Below are 12,640 nucleotides of genomic sequence, written 5' to 3' on the forward strand. Positions count from 1 at the left end.
GCAGCCTTGTGGACCAGTTGGCCTTTGGGAACCATCCCAACACCGACTGTCCTAAAACTCCTCTTGGCCGAGAGATTGGGGATGTAACTTGGGTAAGACACTTTCTGCTATAATCAAATTCTAGCCCAGATAGTCAGGACAGCAGTTACCTCCTCTGCTGTTCTGATGGTCATTGTCAAACACGACCAACTGTCATACATACATTGTGTTCTGTTGCATTGCATTGCATTGCATTGCATTGCATTGTATTGCATTGTTACTTTGTCTCCCAGTGATAACAAAAATCAGTCTGTGAAATGGATGGATTTACTGATTGTATTGTATTGTTTTGTGTTGTATTGTATTGTATTGTCTCTCAATGTATGTGTTTGTGTGAGTCACTCTTTCTCAGTCACTCTCTCTCTCTCTCTCTCTCTCTCCCTTATGTGTATCTGTGTGTGAGTCGCCCTCTCTCTCACTCTCTCTCTCTCTCTCTCTCCATCTCCTCCTCCTCTCTCTCTCTCTCTCTGTCTGACTAAGGGAAATTCCAGCACAGGGCTTCGATTGCCAGTGTTTAATTTGCGGAGAACAAACAGAAGGAACAGGAAAACTGCATTATTCACTTGAGGCTGCGTGCACCCAGGACTCTTGTTTCTGATCAACATGAAAAGTGGTTTGGGGTGGGGCGTTGGGGTTTGGGGGGAGGGGGGTTGGGGGGGGGGGCAGGAGTGGAGGTGGAGGAGGGGGTAAGTTGAGAGTAAAGGGGGTGGGGGGGGGGGAGTGGGGAAGAGGGGGAGAGAGGGGATTCTTTGAAAGGTACGGGGTCTGCCCTGATGTGATTCTGTAGCCCCTGGCCAGGTGTTTTTGTTTTCCTTGTTTGCACTGAAAGTGGTTGACAGTAATGAATGGATTTTTACAGGTATCTGTGTGTGTGTGTGTGTATTTGTATTTGTATTTCTTTTTATCACAACAGATTTCTCTGTGTGAAATTCGGGCTGCTCTCCCCAGGGAGAGCGCGTCGCTACACTACAGCGCCACCCATTTTTTTTTGGTATTTTTTTCCTGCGTGTAGTTTTAGTTGTTTTTCCTATCGAAGTGGATTTTTCTGCAGAATTTTGCCAGGAACAATCCTTTTGTTGTCGTGGGTTCTTTTACGTGCGCTAAGTGCATGCTGCACATGGGACCTCGGTTTATCGTCTCATCCGAATGACTAGTGTGCGGACCACCACTCAAGGTCTAATGGAGGGGGAGAAAATATCGGCGGCTGAGCCGTGATTCGAACCAGCGCGCTCAGATTCTCTCGCGTTACCTCTAGGCCATCACTCCACTGTGTGTGTGTGTGTGTGTGTGTGTGCGGTTCTTTCCACACGTTCCACTTTCATGATAGCAAAGCACGTCTGGGAGAAGCACAAAAACTTGGAAAGAAGACAACAACATTTCCACAGTCATGTTACTGTTCCATTTTTAGTTCATGGGCTTAGTGCTTTGAATTTCAATCCAATTAAGTTAGTTTAGAATTCTCACTGTTTTTGAAAGTATATATATATATATATATATATATATATATATATATATATATCATGGAAGTGATTTAAGTTAGTTTAAAATTCATGCTGTTTTTGAATTTTATGTAATTGATTTTGGTTATAAAAAAAAAAAATCATATTAGTTACCCTCATGATTACATAAAACATGTCAAAACATAGTTATTTGATGCGTACAATAGCTGTGTGGTTAAAGCATTGGACTTCCAATCTGAGGGTCCCGGGTTTGAATCTCAGTAACAGCGCCTGGCGGGGGTAAAGGGTGGTGATTTTTCCAATCTCCCAGCTCAACATATGTGCAAGACTTGCTTGTACCTGAACCCCCTTCGTGTTTAGACGCAAGCAGAAGATCAAATGCACATGCTAAAGATCCTGTAATCCATGTCAGCGTTCGGTGGGTTATGGAAACAAGAACATACCCCAGCATGCACACCCCTGAAAATGGGAGTATGGCTGCCTACATGGCGGGGGTGGGGGGGTGGGGGTGTGTGTTAAAAACAGTCATACACGTAAAAGCCCACTCGTGTACATACGAGTGAACGTGGGAGTTGCAGCCCACGAACAAAGAAGAAGAAGGTCGTCAATCTGATGACAAAGCAGCACAAAAGAAGTCGACCCACGTGTTTCACAGGGCACACACATCTCCCCCGTCTCCCCCCCCCCCCCCCCCACCCCGCACAGCACATAGGGTCCACACTTCAGCACACAGCTGAGAGGGGGTGAAGAAGTATTGATCGGACAAAACAGTTTATCAGCCAGGCTACCACAGCTGTCACCTGGCCATTGATTTCACCGCCAGAGATGGACAGAGCCACACACAGGGCAGGAGGGAAAAGGGGGGGTGGGGGAGGAGGTGGTGGCATCTTCCCTACCCCCTCCCCTCCTCCTCTGTATCTAGGTATCCAGGTCAAGTTTAAGGTGGGGAACTCCTCCTGTGGGGATACCGGGGGAGAGGGGGGAACTCCCCCTGTGGGGATGCTGGGGGAGAGGGGGTGGGGGTGGGTGGGAATGGGGTGGGTGGGGATCTTTCAGTATAAATACCGTCCCCACCTTCTGGAAATTCTGTACTGGAAATTTCCTCTTTTCTATCGCTCTCTTTGTTTCTGCCTTTTTTTTTCTTTTTTTTTTCTTTTTTTTTTCTTTCTTCTCCTGTTTCTGCCTTCCCAGTCCATTCCCCCTTTCGTTTTTCAAGCAAGCCTTGGCACTTTTTTTTTTATATATATATTCTTTTCCGCAGTCTATGATGTACTGTGCTATTGGCGATCTGGCGATTTGTTAGCTTCAACTCCCACGTTCACTCGTATATATGCGAGTGGGCTTTTTACGTGTATGACCGTTTTTACCCCGCCATGTAGGCAGCCATACTCCGCTTTCTGTCTGTTGTGAACTATATATAGTGATTCAGACACATGTCTGTTATGAACTACATATAGTGATTCAGACACATGTCTGTTATGAACTACATATAGTGATTTAGACACATGTCTGTTATGAACTACATATAGTGATTTAGACACATGTCTGTTATGAACTACATATAGTGATTTAGCCACACACATCTGTTATGAACTACATATAGTGATTTAGACACACATGAACTACATATAGTGATTCAGACACACACATCTGTTATGAACTACATATAGTGATTTAGACACATGTCTGTTATGAACTACATATAGTGATTTAGACACACATGAACTACATATAGTGATTCAGACACACACATCTGTTATGAACTACATACAGTGATTTAGACACATGTCTGTTATGAACTACATATAGTGATTTAGACACACACATCTGTTATGAACTACATATAGTGATTTAGACACGTGTCTGTTATGAACTACATATAGTGATTTAGACACATGTCTGTTATGAACTACATATAGTGATTTAGACACATGTCTGTTATGAACCACATATAGTGATTTAGACACACATGTCTGTTATGAACTACATACAGTGATTTAGACACACATGTCTGTTATGAACCACATATAGTGATTTAGACACACGTCTGTTATGAACTACATATAGTGATTTAGACACACATGTCTGTTATGAACTACATATAGTGATTTAGACACACATGAACTACATATAGTGATTTAGACACACATGAACTACATATAGTGACGTAGACACATGTCTGTTATGAACTACAAATAGTGATTTAGGCACACATGAACTACATATAGTGATTTAGACACACATGAACTACAAATAGTGAATAAAGACACATGCATGTTTACACTTTAAAGAGAGAAAGTTACGTCATAAAGAAAGTGGAAATGGGGTGTTTGCTGTATCCATCAGCTGGTACTGTCACCTTCATGCACTAGAAATCATCACCCATACTGCACACACACTCATGCATGCATGCACGTATGCATATATATGTGCACACACACATACACACACAAAAAAAAACAACAAAAAATGCGCACACACACACACACACACACGCACGCACACACACAAGCACATATGCACACGCACGCACGCACACACACACACACACACACACACACACACACACAAGCACATATGCACACGCACGCACACACACACACACACACACACACACACACACACGCCTTTCTTTAAGTACAGAGGCGGTTGGTTGTTGTAGGTTTCGGAAGGAAGGAATGAAACAGCAACTGTTGAAAGACCCCCCCGTTCAAATTTAAACAAGCAAACTAAAGGCCTCGATAAAAGGTTACCACCACCCCCCACCCCCCATAAAAAAAAAGGGGGAAGAACTCTGCAACAAACACGACCTCTTCAGTCCTGGAGGGAAAACAGAGGGTGCTGCTCTGTGTAGATGTCAACATCCACACTGTGTGGGGGTGGGGGTGGGGGCGGAAGGTGTTTGTGTTTATGTATGGGAGGAGGTGTGTAGGGGTGGGAGCGGGTGTGTTTATGTGTGTGTGTGGGGTGGGGGTGGGGGTGGGGGGTTGTTTATGTGTGGGCGTGTGAATGTGTAAGTGAGTGCAGTTTAATCTTCAGTCTTAAGGTCTATACAATAATAGTAGATGGGGGAAAAAAAAGGGGGGGGGGGGGGGGTCTGAGGGGGGAGGTGGGGGAAGGAGGAAAGAAAGGTATGTGTGTGTGGAGGGGGGGTAGGAGAGACAGAATGTTGGGGGGGGGTGGGGGGGGGCGTGGTGTGGGGATTGGGAGAGGGGGGAGGGGGAGAAGAAGCAAAATGGAAGGAAACGCTAAGATCAAACAACTGTAAACAGCTACAAGAAATATCCTGTTGGACTGCAAAAGTAAACCTTCTGCAACATCATATATCTATTTTGAAATTGTCAAAAATATGTTTGCATTAATTTTCCGAGAAGTTTGTTAGAAACGATTTTAGACTCTGATATATTCAAATCTTATGTGTTTGCTAGAAATAAGTTCACATATATGCATTTAACATCTTTGCTGCATTTAGATATAAAAAAAAACTTTAGCTTTTTAGTGTGTGTGTCTGTGTGTGAGTGTCTGTCTATGAATGTAAGTGTGTGAGTGTGTCTCAGTGTGAGTGTATGACTCGGCTGTGAGTTTATGACAACTCCTGATACAAGCTGAGTGTTTACATGATATAATTGGTAAGTGAATTTTAGTCAACACGCATACAAGTTGAGTGTCTGTATGTTAGATAATAGTCAACACACACTTACAAGCCAAGTTTCTGTATGTTGAATAATGGTTAGTGAATGTTAGTTAAGATGCATATATGCGCGAGTGTCTGTATATGTTAATTAGATAATTATTAGTGAACATTTGTCAACATGCATACAAGCTGAGTGTCTATGTTAAATAATGGTTAATTGAACATTATTTGTATTTCTTTTTATCACAACAGATTTCTCTGTGTGAAATTCGGGCTGCTCTCACCACGGAGAGCACGTCGCTATACCACAGCACTTTTTTGTTGCATTTTCCCCTGCATGCAGTTTTATTTGTTTTTCCTATCAAAGTGGATTTTTCTACAGAATTTTGCCAGGAATCACCCGTTTGTTGCCGTGGGTTCTTTTACGTGCGCTAAGTGCATGCTGCACACGGGACCTCAGTTTTTCATCTGATCTGAATGACTAGTGTCCAGACCACCACTCAAGGTCTAGTGGAGGGGGAGAATATATCGGTGGCTGAGCCGTGATTCAAAAAAGCGCACTCAGATTCTCTCGCTTCCAAGGCAGACGCGTTACTTCTAGGCCATCACTCCACTTAATCAACACGCATACAAGTGGAGTGTCTGTATCTTAAATAATTGTCAGCACACATACAAGCCAAGTGTCTGTATGTTCAGAGATGTTCAGTGATGGCTAGTAAACATGCATGCAAGTGTCTATGTGATAAATAATGGTTCATGAACTTAAGTCAACATACATACAAGCCAAGTGTCTGTATGGTAAATAATGTTACGTGAATGTTAGTCGAGATACATACAAGCGGAGTGTCTAGATCTATGGTAATGAAATAATGGTTAGTGAACTTAACTCTCTCCATACGAACGGCGAAAGAGACGACGTTAACAGCGTTTCACCCCAATTACCATCTTGCAAGAGGAAGGCTCTTATACTGAAGAGGTGAATGTTGACAAAGAATACCACAATTCTTACGACGGAAGCTAAAGGTTGGGTCATTCAGACACCCACTGGACATCCGAGGGGTCTGTGTAGAGAAGAAGAGAGGACTGGCCGTACTGAGTGAGTTAAGTCAACACGCATACAAGCCAAGTGTCTGTATGATAAATAATGATAAGTGAATGTTAGTCGAGACACATCCAAGCGGAGTGTCCATATATGGTAATGAAATAATGGTTAGTGAACCCAAGTCAGCAGGCAAACAAGCCGAGTGTCTGTATGTTGAATAATAGCGAGTGAATTTTAGTCATCATGCATACAAGCGGAATGTCTGCATGTTAAATAATTGTCAACACGCAAACAAGCCGACTGTCTATATGTTGAATAATGGTTAGTGAATTTTAGTCATCATGCATACAAGTGGAATGTCTGCATGTTAAATAATTGTCAACAAGCAAACAAGCATACAGGCATAGAAGCCAAGTGTCCTTGTGTTGAGTGATGGTTAGTGAACGCCGGTGGTTGGAGACGCAGGACAGGGAAGGAAATCCCTCATCGATCGCTTCCTTGGCGAGGTTTTATCAGGGTCTGCATGTGACAGGGCTCGTGGCGCTGTGCTGTTGTGGACCTGATAAAGAAGAAGGGTGGTGGTTGTTGAGGACTTTGATGTCGCTCACGCTGTTATATACGCAGTGCACAGCTAGTACTGCTGGTTTCATAACGAAGACTTGTATTGTGTTGTGTTGTTATTGTGTTGGTGTTGTGTTGTGTATTGTTGTGTTGTGTAGTTTTGTATTATATTGTATTGTGTAGTGTTGTGTCGTATTGTAATTGTGTTTTGTAGGTTTATGTTGTATTGTAATTGTGTTGTGTGTAGTATTTTGTTGTGTTGTATTGTAATTGTGTTGTATGTAGTATTTTGTTGCATTGTAATTGTGTTGTGTGGAGTATTTTGTTGTGTTGTATTGTAATTGTGTTTTGTAGTGTTGTGTTGTACTGTAAATGTGTTGTGTGTAGCATTTTGTTGTGTTGTATTATAATTGTGTTGTGTGTAGTATTTTGTTGTATTGTAATTGTGTTGTGTGTAGTATTTTGTTGTGTTGTATTGTAATTGTGTTGTGTGTAGTATTTTGTTGTGTTGTATTGTAATTGTGTTTTGTAGTGTTGCGCCGTACTGTAATCGTGTTGTGTGTAGTATCTTGTTGCGTTGTATTGTAATTGTGTTGTGTGTAGTATTTTGTTGTATTGTACTTGTGTTGTGTATAGTATTTTGTTGTATTGCAATTGTGTTGTGTGGAGTATTTTGTTGTGTTGTAATTGTAATTGTGTTTTGTAGTGTTGTGTTGTACTGTAATCGTGTTGTGTGTAGTATTTTGTTGCGTTGTACTGTAATCGTGTTGTGTGTAGTATTTTGTTGCGTTGTACTGTAATCGTGTTGTGTGTAGTATTTTGTTGTGTTGTACTGTAATTGTGTGGTGCATAGTATTTTGTTGAGGTTGTATTGTAATTGTGTTGCATTGTGTTGGTATTGTCTTACTTTACAACCCACAGTTGTTGTTTTTAAAAAAAAAACACTTTCTCCATTAGATGTGTTGTTGTAGACTCAGCCGTCATTCCTCATGTTATCGTCAACCCAACCCAACCCAACCCAACACAACACAACCCCTCCCTGTGTCGTTGCAGGTCGCCAGCATCCAGTTCCACGAGACGCTGACCCAGACCTTTGAGTACCCCTCGGAGGAGCAGCTGCTGGAGGAGTACCTGCAGGAGAACCCCGGGGAGGTGGTGCTCCTGCAGGAGAAGGCCTGGCCGCCAGCAGAGTCCTCCTCCGATGACGTCGACATCCGCGGCCTGCTGAGGGGCGGGGGGCTGCAGGGCGAAGGGGAGGGGGAGGAGGAGGGGGCTGGCAGGGGGCGTGGCGACAGAGGCCTGCTCAAGTCCAACACCTCTCTGGCTCACTCAGGTGTGGGGGTGGTTGTGTGTGTGTGTTGGGGGGCGTGTGTGTGTGTGTGTGTGTGTGTGTGAGTGTTTGTGTGTGTGAATGTGTGTGTGTGTGTGTGTGTGTTGGAGGGTGTGTGTCTGGGTGTGGGTGTGTGCTTGTGTGTGTGTGTGTGTGTGTGTGTGTGTTCAGGGGTGTGTGTCTAGGTGTGGGTGTGTTCGTGTGTGTGCTTGTGTGTGTGTGTGTGTGTGAATGTGTGTGCGTGTGTGTGTGTGTTGGGGGGCGTGTGTTTGTGTGTGTTTGTGTATGTGTGTGTTTGTGTGTGTGTTGGGGGCATGTGTTTGTGTGTGTTTGTGTGTGTGTGTTCAGGGGTGTATGTCTGGGTGTGGGTGTGTTCGTGTGTGTGCTTATGTGTGTGTGTGTGTGTGTGAATGTGTGTGCGTGTGTGTGTGTGTGTGTGTTGGGGGGCGTGTGTTTGTGTGTGTTTGTGTATGTGTGTGTTTGTGTGTGTGTTGGGGGCATGTGTTTGTGTGTGTGTGTGTGTGTGTTCAGGGGCGTATGTCTGGGTGTGGGTGTGTTCGTGTGTGTGCTTGTGTGTGTGTGTGTGTGTGTGTGTGTGTGCGTGTGTGTGTCTGTGTCTGTGTAGGTATTATTTTTAGTTTCTTCTGACCATTTCTCTCTGTCTCTGTCTCTGTCTGTCTGTCCAAAGCTCACTGTCTGTCTGTCTCTGTCTCTCTCTGTTTCTCTGTCTCTCTGTCTGTCTGTCTCTGTCCAAAGCTCACCGTCTGTCTCTCTGTATCTCTCTCTCTCCCCAACCGTCTGTCTCTCTCTGTCGGAAGCTCTTTGTCTGTCTGTCTCTCTGTCTGTCTGTCTCTCTGTCTCTCTCTGTCCAAAGCTCACTGCCTGTCTCTCTCTATCTCTCTCTCTCCCCCAACCGTCTGTCTCTCTCTGTCCGAAGCTCTTTGTCTGTCTGTCTCTCTGTCTGTCTGTCTCTCTCTCTGTCTGTCTGTCTCTCTGTCTGTCTGTCTCTCTCTCTGTCTGTCCAAAGCTCACCGTCTCTCTGTTTGTCTCTCTCTTTCTTTCTCTCTCTCCCTAACCGTCTGTCTGTCTCTGTCCGAAGCTCTTTGTCTGTCTGTCTCTCTGTCTGTCTGTCTCTCTCATTTGAATCACCATTTCCCTCTGTCTCCCAGACACGCTGCAGTCTTACCAAAGCAAATACCAGCAGGTGTACGAACTGGGTTCCATCCTCAACCAGCCTGACAAGCCCGCTGAGCCGCCTTCAGTGGACCTGAACCCAGACCCAGACACCATGCAGGTCGTGCCGGCCTCGGAAGACGAACTGCAGACCTACTCACTGGACACGAGTTCGGATCTGCTGTTCTGAAGCCATGCACAGGCTGAGATTTCCGTATGTTCCCTCCTTCCCCCACCCCCCCACCCCCTCACTCAGCTGGGAACAGATTCCAGCTGTGGCAGTGGTGGATTTTGTTTTGTTGCCCCCCCCCCCTGCCCCCCCCCCCCCCACCCCACACACCCCCACCCTCACTCAACTGGGAACAGATCCCAGCTGTGGCAGTGGTGGATTTTGTTTTGTTGCCCCCCCCCCCACCCCCACCCCACACACCCCCACCCTCACTCAACTGGGAACAGATCCCAGCTGTGGCAGTGGTGGATTTTGTTTTGTTGCCCCCCCCCCCCCCCCCCACCCCCACCCCACACACCCCCACCCTCACTCAACTGGGAACAGATCCCAGCTGTGGCAGTGGTGGATTTTGTTTTGTTGCCCCCCCCACTCCCCCACCCCACACACCCCCACCCTCACTCAACTGGGAACAGATCCCAGCTGTGGCAGTGGTGGATTTTGTTTTGTGACCTCCGCTCTGGTAGTTTATGATTTTTTGTGGGTTTTTTGGGGGTTTTTTGGGTTTTTTTGTTTGTTGTTGTTGGTCACCTCTGCTCCAGCAGGTTATTATTACCATGTTTTCAGTCCATTTTGTTCGTTGGTTGGTCAGCAGGATTACGCAAAAATATTTGTGGATTCTTTCTGGTGCAATTTTGGTGGTGGATGTGTGGGCTTTGTTGCCTGGAACTGGTTGATCAGATTCTGATGCCAATCCAGGCTGGTTTCTTCGGTGGTATTCCAGACCGGTTCTGGGCAATAAAAGAGCAGATAAGCCAACTGTCTGGCTTTGGCAGAGCAACACATTCTGTGGAGTTCCCTCCACTTTGGGGTGTTTTTTGGGGGGAGTTTTTTTTTTTTGTTGTTTTTTTTGTTGTTGGTTGTTTTTTTTTTTTAAGTCTTTTTTTTTCATAGAAAAATGAAGACAGAGATTAAGACTTTAGCTGTTTGTGTGTGTGTGTGTTGTACCACTGCAGTTAAAAAAGAATCAGATAATTTCAAGGACACAGAGCTTAATGTGTATTTTAAAAAAATGTGAAACTTAAATTATCAAAAAGAGGAAACATGATGGAGTTAAGTTGAACATTGATAGTGGAATATCCACCAATCTCTTTCATCAGCAGTGTAGCACATTGATAGTGGAATATCCACCAGTCTCTTTCATCAGCAGTGTAGCACAATGATAGTGGAATATCCACCAATCTCTTTCATCAGCAGTGTAGCACAATGATAGTGGAATATCCACCAATCTCTTTCATCAGCAGTGTAGCACAATGATAGTGGAATATCCACCAATCTCTTTCATCAGCAGTGTAGCACAATGATAGTGGAATATCCACCAGTCTCTTTCATCAGATGTGTAGCACAATGATAGTGGAATATCCACCAATCTCTTTCATCAGCAGTGTAGCACAATGATAGTGGAATATCCACCAGTCTCTTTCATCAGATGTGTAGCACAATGATAGTGGAATATCCACCAATCTCTTTCATCAGCAGTGTAGCACAATGATAGTGGAATATCCACCAATCTCTTTCATCAGCAGTGTAGAACATTGATAGTGGAATATCCACCAATCTCTTTCATCAGCTGTGTAGCACAATGACAGTGGAATATCCACCAATCTCTTTCATCAGCAGTGTAGCACATTGATAGTGGAATATCCACCAGTCTCTTTCATCAGCAGTGTAGCACAATGATAGTGGAATATCCACCAATCTCTTTCATCAGCAGTGTAGCACAATGATAGTGGAATATCCACCAGTCTCTTTCATCAGCAGTGTAGCACAATGATAGTGGAATATCCACCAATCTCTTTCATCAGCAGTGTATAGCACAATGATAGTGGAATATCCACCAATCTCTTTCATCAGCAGTGTAGCACAATGATAGTGGAATATCCACCAATCTCTTTCATCAGTAGTGTAGCACAATAATAGTGGAATATCCACCAATCTCTTTTATCAGCAGTGTAGCACATTGATAGTGGAATATCCACCAGTCTCTTTTATCAGCAGTGTAGCAGACAATTTTTTGGCTTTGCGTCGGGTATGGAACGTTTTCAGTATGGACCGGAACAGGTCAGGGCGAACAAGTCTGGACTTTTGACTGGCCACGCCAGTAAGGACCCAGGAAATGGTGTCACCTTTAATCCCAAAGAACAGGTGAAGTTCCATGCTTGCGTGGTCCATCATGGATGAAGAAAACTAGTCAGATCTCAGTCTGTGAGTATCGTTTGAATACGTTCAACAGAATGAGCAAAAATGGGCATGACGATGAAAAAAGAATGGATGAGATTTGTTGGTGATCTCGTTTTGAAATGATTGTATGTATTTGACTGTGCTTTCATATCTGTGAAACTGTGTGTTTGGCGCATATCTGTTATGCATGTGTGGGTGTATGTGTGAATGTGTGTCTTCATGTTTTACATTTATTTGCTTATTTATCATCATTGTTGTCTTATTTATTTAATAATTTTTTTTTCATCACTACTATCTTTTTTTATATCATAATTATTATTTATTTATTTATGTAAGCTTATCTTCTTTTTTTTTTTTTTCTCAAGGCCTGACTAAGCGCGTTGTGTTACGCTGCTGGTCAGGCATCTGCTTGGCAGATGTGGTGTAGCGTATATGGATTTGTCCGAACGCAGTGACGCCTCCTTGAGCTACTGAAACTGAAACTGAAATGATTGTCTTTTTGTCTCAGCATACCCACCCCCAACCCACCCTACTGCACGTTTCCCATGATATATAATGATGTGTGGATGCGGTTTCCAAGTGTGCTTAAAATATGCCAATTTTTTTTTTTTTTTTTTTCACGCAACGCAGTATTCCAAAGATTTACCAGTGTTACATAGCAATCTTTCTTCTTCTTCTTCTTCTTCTTTAATCATAAATACGATCAGTGGATGTTTTTCAAGTGATTAAAAAGAGTTGGGTCATATATATATATATATATATATATATATATATATATATATATATATATATGGCTGAATTATGATGGAATTGTTGACCCGTTTGATTGTAGATGTTTGAAGATATGGGTGAGACATTACATAAGCTTGTCGGAGAAGTTTTGTGCATGGTGCCAGAGTAGCAGCAGCAGTAGCAGCAGTAGTAGTTGTTGTTGTAGAAGCAGACTAGGGACCAAACAAACTTTTTAGTTTTTAACAGTCACTTCATTGTTTCA

At 43.6% G+C, this 12,640-nt stretch overlaps 1 protein-coding gene across 1 annotated transcript in view; it reads left to right on the forward strand.

Annotated features, from left to right (window-relative positions):
• The window catches only part of LOC143276260 (uncharacterized), a 30,102-nt gene extending 20,568 nt beyond the window's left edge, over positions 1-9,534 (forward strand). Inside the window, exons 2-3 of the mRNA XM_076580746.1 lie at positions 7,790-8,069; positions 9,236-9,534. Of these exons, the coding sequence (XP_076436861.1) occupies positions 7,790-8,069; positions 9,236-9,429 (474 nt within the window). The 3' untranslated portion in view covers positions 9,430-9,534. The remainder of the gene's footprint in view (positions 1-7,789; positions 8,070-9,235) is intronic.
• Positions 9,535-12,640: the final 3,106 nt, after the last annotated feature.

The sequence above is a fragment of the Babylonia areolata genome, chromosome 31 (genome assembly GCF_041734735.1).
Source record: "Babylonia areolata isolate BAREFJ2019XMU chromosome 31, ASM4173473v1, whole genome shotgun sequence".
NCBI lineage: Eukaryota > Metazoa > Mollusca > Gastropoda > Neogastropoda > Buccinidae > Babylonia > Babylonia areolata.